The sequence below is a fragment of the Papio anubis genome, chromosome 9, assembly GCF_008728515.1.
Source record: "Papio anubis isolate 15944 chromosome 9, Panubis1.0, whole genome shotgun sequence".
NCBI lineage: Eukaryota > Metazoa > Chordata > Mammalia > Primates > Cercopithecidae > Papio > Papio anubis.
Window position 1 is genome coordinate 93,122,401 of NC_044984.1, and position 14,539 is coordinate 93,136,939.

At 43.6% G+C, this 14,539-nt stretch overlaps 1 protein-coding gene across 1 annotated transcript in view; it reads right to left on the bottom strand.

The window, feature by feature from the left end:
* Nucleotides 1–14,539, bottom strand: part of ANKS1B (ankyrin repeat and sterile alpha motif domain containing 1B) — a 1,249,898-nt gene that overhangs the window by 14,469 nt on the left and 1,220,890 nt on the right. Inside the window, exon 24 of the mRNA XM_031650180.1 lies at nucleotides 14,214–14,351. Coding sequence (XP_031506040.1) covers nucleotides 14,214–14,351 — 138 coding nt within the window. The remainder of the gene's footprint in view (nucleotides 1–14,213; nucleotides 14,352–14,539) is intronic.

The window sequence follows — 14,539 nt, forward strand, 5'->3', positions numbered from 1 at the left end:
GGGATTTTGATCTGCAAATTAAGAACTGCTACATTAGAGGAGCTTAAGAAACGATGGTATCATAAAGATAAATCCTAATGCAATCAGGGGATGCAAACTTGCTTTTCTTGTGCAAACTGAAGATATGCAGGTCAGCCTTATATTTACTGTGGTTTCTTCAAGGCAGTCATGGATATTGAACATCACCACAGATATTTACCAAGCTCCTTCCATGTGTTAAGGGCTGTGTCCCTGGTGCCAGGCCCATGCCTAGCCTATAGACAATGTCCAGGAAGTGCTCACTGAATGACATGGGGGAGCGAAAGGGTCCATCAAGTCTCTCATTACATCCAGAGAAGGCTCATGGAGAGACAAAGAGATTTTCCTCACCATCCTCCTGCATCTTTGTCCCCGAGGCTATACCCAGCATATTCATCAGTCTAGTATGAGAAAAACTGTGTCATAAATGGTGGGCAATCTGTTCCCTAGAAAAAGCTCTGGCCACCAAGGTAATTAATTTATTTTAACTGGTACATCACTAAGACTTTTCTGTTTCTTAGTGTGAAAATCTCTTAGGCACAGGGGTTCACTGATATATGTGCAAAAATATTCATTAAAGTGTTTAAATTTTCATTATTAGAGGACTGATTAAGTAGAATACTAGGTAGCCATTTAAAATGAAAACTGGAGGTGGGTCGATTGCCTGAGCTCAGGAGTTCAAGACCACTCTGGGCAACATGGTGAAACCCTGTCTCCACTAAAATACAAAAAATTAGCCAGGCGTGGTGGTGCACACCTGTAATCTCAGCTACTTGGGAGGCTGAGGCAGGAGACTTGCTTGAGCCCAGGAGGCAGAGGTTGCAGTGAGCCGAGGTCACACCACTGCATTCCAGCCTGGGCGACAGAGTGAGACTCCATCTGATAAATAAATAAATAAATAAATAAAGGGTTAAAAGACTATGTAAGAATATATGTATGCATATACACATAGATAGGATCTGTATACATGCATAGAAAATAGCGATATGGATCAAATGTGAATAGCAGTTATCACTGCATATTGAGACTGGATGATGTGTCTCTTTATATTTTGTATGTTTTGAACTTTATTTAAATGAGGATTAATCATTTTTAGTCATAAAATATGATAATTTTGATAATTAAAAACAAGAGAAAGTCTTTTGAGTTTAAAATAGTCTTATTCTTGCTTTTTTTTTTTGAGACAGGGTCTTGCTCTGTTGTCCAGGCTGGAGTGCAGTGGCACAGTCATGGCTCACAGAAGCCTTGACCTCCCGGGCTCACGTGATCCTCTCACCTTAGCCTCTGGAGTAGCTGGGACCACAGGTAATGTGTCATCACACCTGGCTAATGTTTGTATGTTTTTTAGAGACAGGGTTTCAACATGTTGCTGAGGATGTATCTTATTCTTTCTGCGTCACCTTGGGGTTCTGAGGGTCTCTTCATTCTCTGGCTAAGAGGGCTGGGAACTGCTTTCCAGCAAAATCTGGTCCCTCTCTGCAGGTGCTGTCATGGCTCACCTGTATGTGCCAGGAAGCTGCCCATTCATTTGGCAAAGAATCTTGTTTAGGCTTTTCAGTTTTCACACCGGATGCCAATTCTAACATCTTCTCAGTGAGACTTTAAAGTATCAAACTCTTCCTTTAAGCTGCAACCCTAATGCGTCTACTCTAAGTGCGGAGTTGACCCTCTAGTGGTCCAGCTTCTGCCAAGCCCAAGTGAAAAATGCTGTTATGTGGATATAAACTCATAGACATGCAGTCAATCCGCTCTTGTAGCTGTGCAAAGTTTGATCTCTGCACGAAGTCAAACTGCCTATGAACTTGAACCATACTTTATTTCCTTTCATAATGATGATAAAGCAGTGGCAGCAGCAGCTACACACGATATTGTCTACTACATCCTAGGGACGAGGCTAAGTGCCTTCTGTGGATTGTCTACCCCTCACAACACGTCATAGAGGAGGAATGACCATCCTCATTTTATGTGTGAGAAACTAAGGATCAGCGAAATTGACAACTTGGCCAAGTTCATACAGCAGAACCAGGATCCAAGTGCAGGTCTGACTTCAGATTAGCCAGTGTTTCATGCCACTGGGCCATTCTACCTTCACTGCTTTCATGAACGTGCTGGTATTCTGTGCCTATTTCATTGAGGCACCCTCTAGAACACCACCTTGTGTTTTGGAGATTCACTGTACAAATGTTTGTGAAGACATTATTACACAGTATCCCCTCATGGGGGCCTAGGACAGAAAGTTCTTTCATACTTAAGCCTTATTAAAATATTGTTTTCTGAAAGGAAGGGGTATACTTTTCTTTCAAAGAAATACAGAGCATAAAATTACTGCATTTCCCTTTTTGCCTTAACCTCCAGGAAGCTCAGAGCTAAAAGTTCATAGCTAGAGAGAGCTCAGCTCCCACACCTTTACAGAACTCCGTGGTCTGTATACTGATGCTACAACTTTTCCCTTGATATGGAGCTTCCTTTTAGTCTGTATTTTCCCTAATTCAGATTTGTGTATAAATATATATTTTCAGCCTACTACACCTATTCATGTAGGTTGTCTTCAATCCTTTATGGAATTTTGAGGCATGGCAGAAACAGTGTCCATTTGTTCACTTAGATATTTATCCCAGGGCTTACTTTGTTGAACGCATTGCTGCCCAAATGGCTGACAAGGTATGTCAGGCATAAAGCTTCATCTCTTCTGGCAAATATGACAAAGGAGGAAGGAATCTGAGGAGGAGGCCATCTAGGGAGGAAAGGCCCTCCTGGCCCAGGCTGGGAGTTGCTCTTTCTGAGTGGACCATTTTGACCTGCCTGGTTTGCATTACCATTAGAAAAACAACAGCCACATTTTCATGACTGGAATGGAATGAACAAATGTATTCATTCCATAGCATCAGAGAGCTGCAGGCCCAGACAGGGGTCATCAGAAGCTCACCCACACCATGAAGAGGGCACAGATGCAGACACGTTCAAAGGAAGGGCTGTGTCTGTATGTGGGAGCCCAGGGCAGAAAAGCTCGGGTGTCATAAAGTACCTCAGGAGGTCTGCTAGAAAAGTGTCTATCAGTGAATAGAGGTCATAAACAAAGTCCCTGGATCACCTGCATAGGCCAGCTCCATCATGGGCTACCTACCTACAGCACCTATTGCCACTGAGAAGTGGGTGTGGTCCAGGTAAACCGTCGGTCCCTTTCTACCCTGGGAGTTTCAGGATTCTCTGATTAGAAGGGGCTATCTTTTACCCAGGCAACTACAGATTCGGTTTAGAGATGCATGCACAGTTGATGCTGTGCTAAACAGCGGCATGTTACCCAGAGGCCAGACTGCAGGGCTCCATAACCCACAAGCTAGAGCTCAGACAGGCAGTCACCACCAAGGGGCTGCCCTTCATCTCAGAAAACATCTTCATTCCAGCAATCACCCCCAAATGCTATTCCGAATGGCCAAGCATTTCATCTATTATAAAATAGCTTTTGTTCTTGGCAATACACGCGTTTGCCATCTCCCACCTTTGCCTGGTGAGTTACTGCTTATCCTTGAAAACTCACCTTGGGCATCACATCTCCAGAAGCCTTATTTGAATACCCTTTCCTGTGCCCCCAACCCTGGCTAAGTTAGGTGCCCCTCCTCTGTGGTCCCACAATACCTTAGGCACAGCCCTACTTACTGCGTGATATTTATTATGATTTTCTCTTTGTAGGGCTGATTCCCCCAGCTGACTGAGCTCCTTGAGGGCTCTGGTCTCACTAGCCTTTGCATCTCTAGGGCTTTGAATAGGTCAGGTGCTCAAGAAATGTTTGTTGGCTAAACACAAAAAGGAAGTTGCCTGGTAGGTCCCTAAGAGAAGTGAACTTGCACCTTAAGGTTAAGAAAAGGGGGAATATGGATGGCCAGAGCCAATTCCTTCCTTCTGTCTTCTCTCCCACAGGCAGACCTGAAGAACAAAAGCTAGACAAGTGCAGATAATGCCACAGAGGGCCTGAAGACACAAGACGTTTTTTTTCAATCTGGGTTCTCAGTGGGGTCTCCAGAAAGAAGCGACATTTCTTTTTAGGCTATATTTTGCTGGTACTTGTTTTTTTAAGACTTGGGGTAAGCCTGGTCTACAAGTTGCTTCACCCACGTCCTAAGGCAAAAATAACTTCGAGAATATTCTAGGCAAAGTCACAGACTTCATTGACATCTCTTTAGCTCTACCTATAGTTAGTTCTCTCAAGTACCAGCCAGAAATGAGTCTTCATAGACTGTATAGAAATAAATAGTGCCCAATCATAGCCTTCAGCATTTAGAAAGAAATATTAGCAATTCTGCTAAGATGTCTATCTGGGCCAAGATGACAAATCAACTGGCCAAAATGCAGGTAGCTTCTTTAGGGCTAATTTTGGCTAACTAAAAGAGCCACGAGATTCCTTTAGCTCCCTAATTATAACAGGGGCAGATGAAGAAAATTTTGAAAATACAAAGAATAAAGGAGAAAATAAAATTCAGCTACGAAACTCCACTGTTGGGATATGGCTATTGCTAACATTTTGGTGCATTTTCTTTTTATATTTGTATATACACCCAGATACTTCCATTTCCTATATGAATATTTAAATATGAATTTAAAAACTAGAATACTTTGAGTCTAAAATCATAATCATACTTTATATGCAGTCTCGTAAGTTGCTTTTTCGTACAACATTATCTCATAGTTGGTCTTCACATGCCATTACACGTTCTTCAAAAACCAGATTTTTAAAGGGGGCGAGCATTCCACTGTATCTGCTGAGGTTTAACTTTACGCCTCACCCCAAGTATAGGAGATTGGGCCCTGCTTTGTTAAACCATGACTTGCTTTCTTATATTAATAGCATTCCAGGTTCTCTGTGGATGGCATGCACTGCCACCCCACACACTGGTCACCTGTCTTCATGGAACCACAGCCCAAGGTGGCTGGCCAGCAGCCCTGTCACATCCATCCAGAGGGACTGGCCTGCCTGGGAGGAAGAAACATGCAATCTTTATCCTGTGACTTGGCCAGGGTTTGTGGAAAGGCGGTATAGGAGGAAGAAATGCCAGACTTCAACCTCTCCCCTGCTCCTCAAAAGTAAAAGCTCCAGTGGAAGCTGTAGGGAACTCTTCACTAACTTTTTGTTTTTTTCAAGACAGGGTCTCACTACGTCACCCGGGCTGGAGTGCAGTGGCGCGATTTCCGCTCACTGCAACCTTCGCCTCCGGGGTTCAAGCAATTCTCCAGCCTTAGCCTCCTGAGTAGCTGGGATTACAAGTGCCTGCTACCACACCTGGCTAATTTTTTGCATTTTAGTAGAGATAGGTTTCACCATTTTGGCCAGGCTGGTCACGAACTCCTGACCTCAAGCGATCCGCCTGCCTCGGCCTCCTGAAGTGCTGGGATTACAGGTGTGAGCCACCGCGCCTGGCCTCTTCACTAACTTGTGAGGCCCTGGACATGGGTCACTCACCAGATTCAAACCTTTTAAATTTGAACCCTTGTTGTTTAAATCTTTCTCAAATGGATATGCCTGTTTCCTTGGTATAGTCAGCACAGTAAATATAAATGGCTTTTCCTTTACTTATTGCAGGTGCCTACCTGATACCCCGAGTTCACTATTCTCAATTGAATGAATGAGTTGCCATGCCTCTACACTGACCATGTGTTCACACAGACTAAATGTCAGGCTTCCAACCTGCACCTCCCTCCTTTCGGAAAGCCCACCATGCTGGCTGCTGGTGCACTGCACGGGTGGCATGGATCTGATTTTGTTGTAACTATTTGCTTGTGTCCCTTCATCTCCTGCTGGACCATGAGCTCCTGGAGAGCAGGGATGTGTGTCTAACGCATGGCAGGCACTCTATCAATACAGGAACGCATTTTATATGGAATCTGACCTTTGTCCTCAGATGTGGAAGAATGCAGCAACAAACATATGTCGTGAACCAAAAACTGGGACATAAATCCTCACACAGGGTCTGACAAGAATATAATCATCACTATTAACTGTTTCTGCTACTCCCCGTGTCCTCAGCAGCTAAGAGTTATTGGACACCATGTGCTGGAAATGTGTATGTGTCACCACCTTGTTTAATCCTTGCAATCACCATAGGAGGTATCCTATTATAATCTCTATTTTACAGATTAGGAAACTGATGATTAGACGCATTCTTTTTTATTTTTTGAGTCAGAGTCTCACTCTGTCACCCAGGCTGGATTGCAGCGGTGCCATCTTGGCTCACTGCAACCTCCACCTCCTGGTTCAAGTGATCCTCATGCCTCAGCCTCCTAAGTAGCTGGGATTACAGGTATGTACCACCATGCCTGGCTACTTTTTGTATTTTTAGTAGAGATGGGGTTTCACCATGCTGGCCTGGCCGGTCTTGAACTCCTGAGCTCAAGAGATCCACCCACCTCGGCCTCCCAAAGTGCTGACATTACAGGCGTGAGCCACTGCGCCTGGCCTTTTTTTTTTTTTTTAAACAGAGTCTCATCCTGTCTCCCAGGCTAGAGTGCAGTGGTGTGATCTCTGCTCACTGTAACCTCCGCCTCCCAGGTTCGAGCAATTCTCCTGTCTCAGTCTTAGGTTCAATGGATTCTCCTGCCTCAGCCTCCTGAATAGCTGGGATTACAGGTGTGCACCACCATGCCTGGCTAATTTTTGTATCTTTAGTAGAGACAGGGTTTTACCATGTTGGCCAGGCTAGTCTGGGACTCCTGACCTCAGGTGATCCGCCCCCCTTGGCTTCCCAAATGCTGGGATTACAGGCATGAACCACTGTGCCTGGCCTGTGGCATTCTCGCCCAAACTATGAGGCAAAGAGCACAGATCTGTGATTCAAAACCAGACTGATTCTAAAGGCCACCCCCTGAACATGACACTTGACTGACAGTTATTTAGAAGTGGGGGGTACAACAAATACCTGCATAAATGCTGCAAAGCAATCTGTGAAAACCGTTTCAGAATGTCTGGTTTCTAACTTTACAAAAAAATGGGATCAATTTAAGGCACTGATAACTTTGTCTCCCTACCCCCAAAATAGGGATGAGAAGAAATAAAGATTATTAATCTCTGAATATCCAACCACCTTTGTCTTTGTGGCCTGGTTAGTTCTCAGTGATTTATGCCAATGGAGAGGAGATGTGGATAAATGAAACCCAGCACTGTTAACTTATCTATTCTTTTTTGGGAGGTGGTGGTGGTAGTGTAGAAGGACCATTGGGATGGGATGCTGTCTTTTTCATTCCATCAGGGCCATTTGCTACTCTTAGGAGCTGCGTCCTTCCTGCAGCTGACTTGCTGATGAGTTTCAGCTGGCTGGACAGGACCAGGGAAATGCTTCTACTTTACCCGTAGGTTGCCACTTTGTATGTGGAAGAGTAACCAGGGAAAGTGTTTGAGTTCAATTTTTAAGGGCTCTATGCACTGTGACATTTTCTTATATTGCCATATCTTTTCACAGTATCACAGTCAAATACATTGAAGGCTATTTTCAGGTGGAGAAAATGAGAAACAGAATGAGAGAGATCACCTGCCTCCATGATATTAATTCAGTTGTCGGAGGTGAACTAACATCAACAATAGCAAGAATTCTTTTGCATCTTTAAGTTCTCACTTTGTGGGACAATCTCTGCAACATAAGCCATACATATTTTTCTTGAGGGACCTCAAACTACTCCATGGAAGTAATCTTGGCATTTAAGAAAGTGCTCAAGAATTTACATTTTTCTTTTTCTTTCTTTTTTTTTTTTGACAGAGTCTTGCTCTGTTGCCTAGGCTGGAGTGCAGTGATGCAATCACAGCTCAGTGCCTCCCAGGCCCAAGCAATCCTCCCACCTCAGCCTCCTGAGTAGCTGGCACTATAGGTGTCTGCCACCATGCCGGGCTATTTATTAAATTTTTTTTTTTTTTTTTTTTTGCAGACATAGGGTTGCCCTATGTTGCCCAGGCTGGTCTTGAACTCCTGGACTCAAGTGATTCTCCCACCTCAGCCTCCCAAAGTGCTGGGGATTACAGGCATGAGCCACTGTGCCCAGCCAGGAATTTAAATTTTATTAAACTGATGAGAAAATCAACAAGCAAACTCATAGCAGAGCCAAAGTTGGAAGTGGTGTTGGTATCACTGATCACGACCACGTGGTGGACGCTAATGTTTTCCTTGCCCCACACTTTGGCTGGCTTCGTGCATATGGATGGGAGAGTACTACAGAAGGTGATCACACAGTCGGCTGACCATGTTTTCCTGCGTTTTGTCACTTCTGTTTCTCCAGCTTAGATCCTCGCATGGCCCACGTTCAGCCAAGAAAGCACAGGGAAGAGGGAGCTCCGTCTCCCACACGTCCCGCCCACCCCGCATCATGTCTTCAACATTCTCTACGCACTCCTGAGGCCGTCTCAGCCTTGCCATGTGCTGCACACCGAGGAGCACAGGATTTGGGAGTTGCAAGCGAAAAATGAGCATGGTTAAAAATATCAAAGACTGCAAACATATTCTTTACAGAGGAGTGAGAATTAGCAAGGGTCTGGCGGCAAAGCCATGGCTTTTAATGCTATTAAAAAGAAATAACACCTTTCAACATTTAAAACTATTGAATGAGGCTCTTCTCAGATATTTGATACAAATCTGATACTCCCATGGGGAATGCATCAAAATCTTTCTATGTTGACCTATATCAACTCTCTGTTACTGAGAAATCTAGAATAACTGGCAAATAAAATACAGAAGACAACAGTTTTGAAATTACCTTGGTTGTCCCTCTCTCTCACCTATAGTGGCCTTCTGAGGACCATCAGTTCAGCCTTGGGATCTGGTGCCCACTGAAATACCCGTTCCCTCTCTTGCATTCCATTTGTGTAGAATTCTCTCCACTCATTTAAGAGCAGAGGAGAGAAAAGCTGAGTCCATTTTTAACTCTCACAACTCCTAGTCTCATAACACATCCTTCTTTTCTGCTCACCCTATGGTTCCCTCTTCCCCAAGTTCTCACTGCCTAGAAGGTGAAGTTAGGGGAAGCTTTGGTTCTACAGTGGGTGAGATGTGTTCCAGGCCTAGCAAGTTAGCTTTGTGATTAGAAATCAGCTCCAACAATAACGGGAGTGTAGACTCCAGAATACAGAAAAGGCTTGGTGCTTGCCTGTGGGTATATACTCGCTTTTTTCTTGACAACCCTAATTCTGTTTTGCTCTAGTCTTTTTATTTTCATCTCCCCATCATTTAAAACCAAAAATATCACAAGTTGAATTTATGGTAGATTCCAAGCAACAAAAACAGGCTTAGAGATCATCAAATGTAACATTTTCCAAAATGTGTTCTGCAGAAGGCTACCCCTGTGGGGTGCTCTCCAAAAAAAAAAAAAAAAAAAAAAAAAAAGGCTGGGTGCAGTGGCTTCCGTCTGTAATCCCAGCACTTTGGGAAGCCGAGGTGGGCGGATCACGAGGTCGGGAGATCGGGACCATCCTGGCTAACATGGTGAAACCTCATCCCTACTCAAAATACAAAAAATTAGCCGGGCGTGGCAGCATGAGCCTGTAGTCCCAGCTACTCGGGAGGCTGAGGCAGGAGGATGGCATGAACCCAGGAGGCGGAGCTTGCAGTGAGCTGAGATCGCGCCACTGCACTCCAGCCTTCCAGCCTGGGCAACAGAGTGAGACTCTGTCTCAAAAAAGAAAAAAAAAAGGCTACCATGGTCAAATAAGCTTGAGAAGCCCCACACGCTCCACCCCCTGCTCGCATCTGAGCACATTCAAGGCCCCACAGAGTCCCACAGTACATAAACTACGTTAAGCTCACATCCTAGCTTCTGTGGGGGGGCTGCAGGCCTACTTTCCCAGACTACAGTTTCTATGAGAAAATGCTCTGAACTTCAAATCTAACTGTCCATAAACTGGAAACTTCCTAAACATCACTGAATTTTCTTGATGATATCAGATAAAAACATAGGATATGTGATAACAGTACATAAAAACACGTGACCCATAAGAGGTCTTTAAGGTCAAAAAAGCAGTAACTTCACAATTAAAAATGTATACATACTTATTCAGCTAAAAGGTTAAATGTGTATTTGAGGTATTATAGGTTATTCTTTGTTTTTTTTTTTTTTTTTTTTTGCCATTTGGGGCAGCCCAGGGGACTGATTCATATCAAAAGCATTTTAAGCCTTCAAGACTGGACTGGTATTGAACTGTCCTACATAAAGATACAAAATCCATGCTCAAAGAAGCTTTTTTTAGTGCAAGTGAAGCTTGTTGCATCTCAGAATTGCTCAAAGTCTCAGGTTAAGGCTGGTGGCCTTTGTTACTAATTTTGAGGTTTGACAAACTGTGTTCACCTAGAGAAGATTAAAATGGAGGATCTGTGTAAGATGAAAGTCCTTTGGAACTGATATGAGAATCCTAAGCTAGTAATGTCTACATTAAATCAAACATCTGGATGAAAAGATAAATGTTGAAGCAATTCTCTACATGTTTTTCCAAGTGTATGGGGGATATGATGTTCATCATAAAACGAAACAGTCGACTATTTCTTCCCCCAACATTTCACCTCAGTATTCTGGTGTCACATATATTTATACATATAGCTAATAAACTCAAGGGGGCAGACAGTCCACAGAAACCCATTTTAGTTTGATGTGGAAAAATGCTTTAGATACTCTGATGAAGGCAAATTATGTATTACCTTAAAAACCAATTTTATTGAAAGAAATGCTGTAATACTTAGGAAAAAGGTGGCATTGATCCTGAAAAGTATCAGAATATTCATGTTGATGTTCAACGCAAACACAGTCTAGAGGCAGCAAGGTTTGGGGAGTCAATGTTTTCTTTCTGCTGTTTCTATTTTTTTTTTTTTTGAGACGGAGTCTCGCTCTGTCGCCCAGGCTGGAGTGCAGTTGCGCAATCTCGGCTCACTGCAAACTCCACCTCCTGGGTTCACGCCATTCTCCTGCCTCAGCCTCCTGAGTAGCTGGGACTACAGGCGCCCACCACTGCGCCCGGCTAATTTTTTGTATTTTTAGTAGAGATGGGGTTTCACCATGTTAGCCAGGATGGTCTCGATCTCCTGACTTCGTGATCCACCCACCTTGGCCTCCCAAAGTGCTGGGATTACAGGCTTGAGCCACCGCGCCCGGCTTGCTATTTCTATTTTAATGTTTATTTATTGCTTCCACTTTTTCAATCCTTTCATAATGGCAGTAGGAAAACTTTGGAAGATAAATACACATCTGACAAACCTATCTTATGTCTTTTAGCAGAAAAAGGGTCAGGCTGTTAACTGACGTCAGCAGGCAGGGAGAGGGAGGAGGTGAAGGAACAAATGCTGAACACCTGTTATTTATGAAGCACTCTACATATGTTCTTTCATTTCACTCCTGGCAAAAACCTGCAAGGTAGAAACTCTTGTCTCTGTTCTCTAGCTATGAAAATTGGGACTCGGAAAAGTCCAGCAACTTCTCTAAGACCAGGGAGTAGACGGATAGCTGATTTGGGATGTGAACTTTGGTATTCCGTTCTTTCCATGACATCAGTCCAATCCCTATAGAGAAAGGTGTTTCACATAAACCAAAATAGATGTGAACAGGATGATATTTGACTGTATAAAGAAACAATCACATTTTACAAGAACTGCAAGTTATGTTTAAGGCACCAGAAACCTAACACTGCACATCCCTGTAAACCCTGAATGAAATGGCTTTAATCAACACTTTAATCCCATGCAAACAAACGCTTCCTGAGATATTTAGAGTAGCCTTGCAGGGCGTTGCTTTGCAGTCTTTACTGTTACCACATACTACTTTTATATTACTCTCCTCAAGCCTCCGCAAATAGAAGGGATTTTTTTCTTTTTAAAGGCCCATGATCATTCTTTCCCAGTTTCAATGTTTAAAAACCAAAAGGGGTGAGGAACATGTAGCACGATACAAATGCTCTGAGCATGAGCTGCCTGACTCATGGACCTTAGGCTGGTGTAGATTTTGGATTACAGTTGGCCTCGGCCTATAGGTGTTCATCAGAACGGGAAAACGTTGCTTCAGGCAGTCTTCTACCGATGACATTGAACTGGGGGCTGGCCTCTCATGAATATATTAATAGGTGATTCCTGATTCTTTAAATATGTATATTTCAAACCCAGTGAGCAGAGCAGAATCATCAAACTTAAGTGGCATTTTCAAATTCTTCTGATTATTAATATACTATATCAGAGATATCCTCAAGCAATTTGTACCACCTCAAGGGCTTATCAATCTTAAAGAAACATTTGTTGTTTCTTTTCATTGTTTTCATTTTCCAAGTTAGTAATATATGAGCTAGTCTTTTAGGTTTAATGACAAGTATGGCTATAAGTGGAAGTGGTGTAATCCTGTAAGGATGTCATTACAAGACTTTTTTTTTTTTTTTTTTTTAGCCCAGGCTGGAGTGCAGTGGCACGATCATAGCTCAGTGAAGCCTCAATCTCCTGGGCTCAAGGGATTCTCTCATCAGCCACTGGGACTACAGGTGTGCACCACCACACCTAATTTTTTTTTTTTCTTTTACTAGAGACAAAGTCTCACTATGTTGCCCAGGCTGGTCTTGAACTCCTGAACTCAAGTGGTCCTCTCAACTTGGTCTCCCAAAGTACTGGGATTACAGGCATGAGCCGTGCCTGGCCAAGAGTAACTTTTTAAAAAAATTGAGACAGGGTCTCTCTGTCACCTGGACTAGAGTGCAGTGGTGTGATCAGAGCTTACTGCAGCCTCGAACTCCCACGCTCAGGTGATCCTCCCACCTCAGCCTCTCAGTTAGCTGGTACTACAGGCATGTGCTAATTTTTTTTTTCTTTTGCATTTTTGTTGAGATGGGGTTTCATCATGTCCCTCAGGCTGGTCTTCAACTCCTGAGCTCAAGTGATCTGCCCACCTCGGCCTCTAAAAGTGCTGGGATTTCAGGTGTGAGCCACTGCACCTGGCCAAGACTAATTTCTGAATGAGCATATGGGCCAAACCTTGGAGTTCCCAATTACCACCTGTAGGTATCTAATGTGACTCCTATTCAATATAGAAGACTGCAGATTTGTATGAGGCAAACACACCTATCATGCCCTAGTACTTAGAAATGGCTACTAGAGAAACCGACAGACATAGTGAGGGACAAGGGGGCTGTAAGACCTTTACTATGTTTTGGTGCCAGAGAAACAAAGGAATTTCTCAAGTCTGAAAAGTGAAATTAGTAGTTGAGTAATGGCAGTTGAGATACTAGGTAGGGTTGGTGTTCTAAGTTGAATGGAAGAATGAAAATATTGAAAAATCTCTGAAGAACCTAGTCTGCCAAAATGTACTTGGTGTTATGAATGGAACTGTGACCCACTCAAAATTCATATGTTGAAGGCTTAACACGCAGTACCTCAGAATGTGGCTGTATTTGAAGATAGTGCCCTGAAAGTGGTGATTCAGTTACAGTGAGGTCATTAGGGTGGGCCCTGATGCAATCTGACTGGTGTCCTTACAAGAGGAGGAAATTTGGACCCAGACATCCAAGCACAGAGGAAAGGCGACGTGAGGACACAGCAAGTAGGCAGCTGTATTAGTCTGTTCTCGTGCTGCTAATCAAGACATACCCAAGACTAAGTAATTTATAAAGGAAAGGGGTTTAATTGACTCACAGTTCCACATGGCTGGGGAGGCTTCACAATCATGGCAAAAGGTGAATAAGGAGCAAAGCCACGTCTTACATAGCGGCATGCAAGTGAGAGCTTGGGCAGGGGAACTCCCGTGTATAAAACCATCAGATCTTGTGACACTTACTCACTATCACGAGAACAGCACAGGAAAGACCCACCCCCATGATTCAATTACCTCCCACCGGGTCCCTCCCATGACACGTGGGAATTATGGGAGCTACAATTCAAGGTGAGATTTGGGTAAGGACACAGCCAAACCATATCAGCAGCCATCTGCAAGGCAGGGAGAGAGGCCTCAGAAGAAACCAAACCTGCCGACACATTGGTTTTGCCCTTCTAGCCCCCAGAAGCTGTGAGAAAATGAATTTCTGCTGTTTAAGCCCCTCGGTTTGTGGTACTTTGTTATGGCAGCCCTAGCAAACAAATACACTTGGTATGTATCTTAATACTGGGTAAACAAGCCAAGCTAGCATGTTAACTATAAGTTGGGCTTTCAACACAGTCCAGGCCCATTTTGGAAAGTCTTTAATCTGTTGAAAGGGGGCAGGTACTCACCACATCGAAGGCAGTAAACACGTGACAGTAGTGGTGATTGGACTTCAAATCTTTTGTGATATAGGCAAATGTTGAGAGGTCTTCTGGGTCCTGGGCAGCACAGGAGATATTACGAATTTCATGCTCAGCAATTATGTTCTGGAAGAAATGACATAAATGATCATAGTTTTCCTCTGCAAACTAGCATATTTGACAACCAAGACAAGTAACCTGGGAAGCAGTTGCTTTCCTTCTTTCTGGAGTGTGCTAGACTAGCAACACTCAAAGTGGTCCACTGTATTATCTGTGGGTAAATGAATGCCAGATCTGGAAGAAATATTTTCATT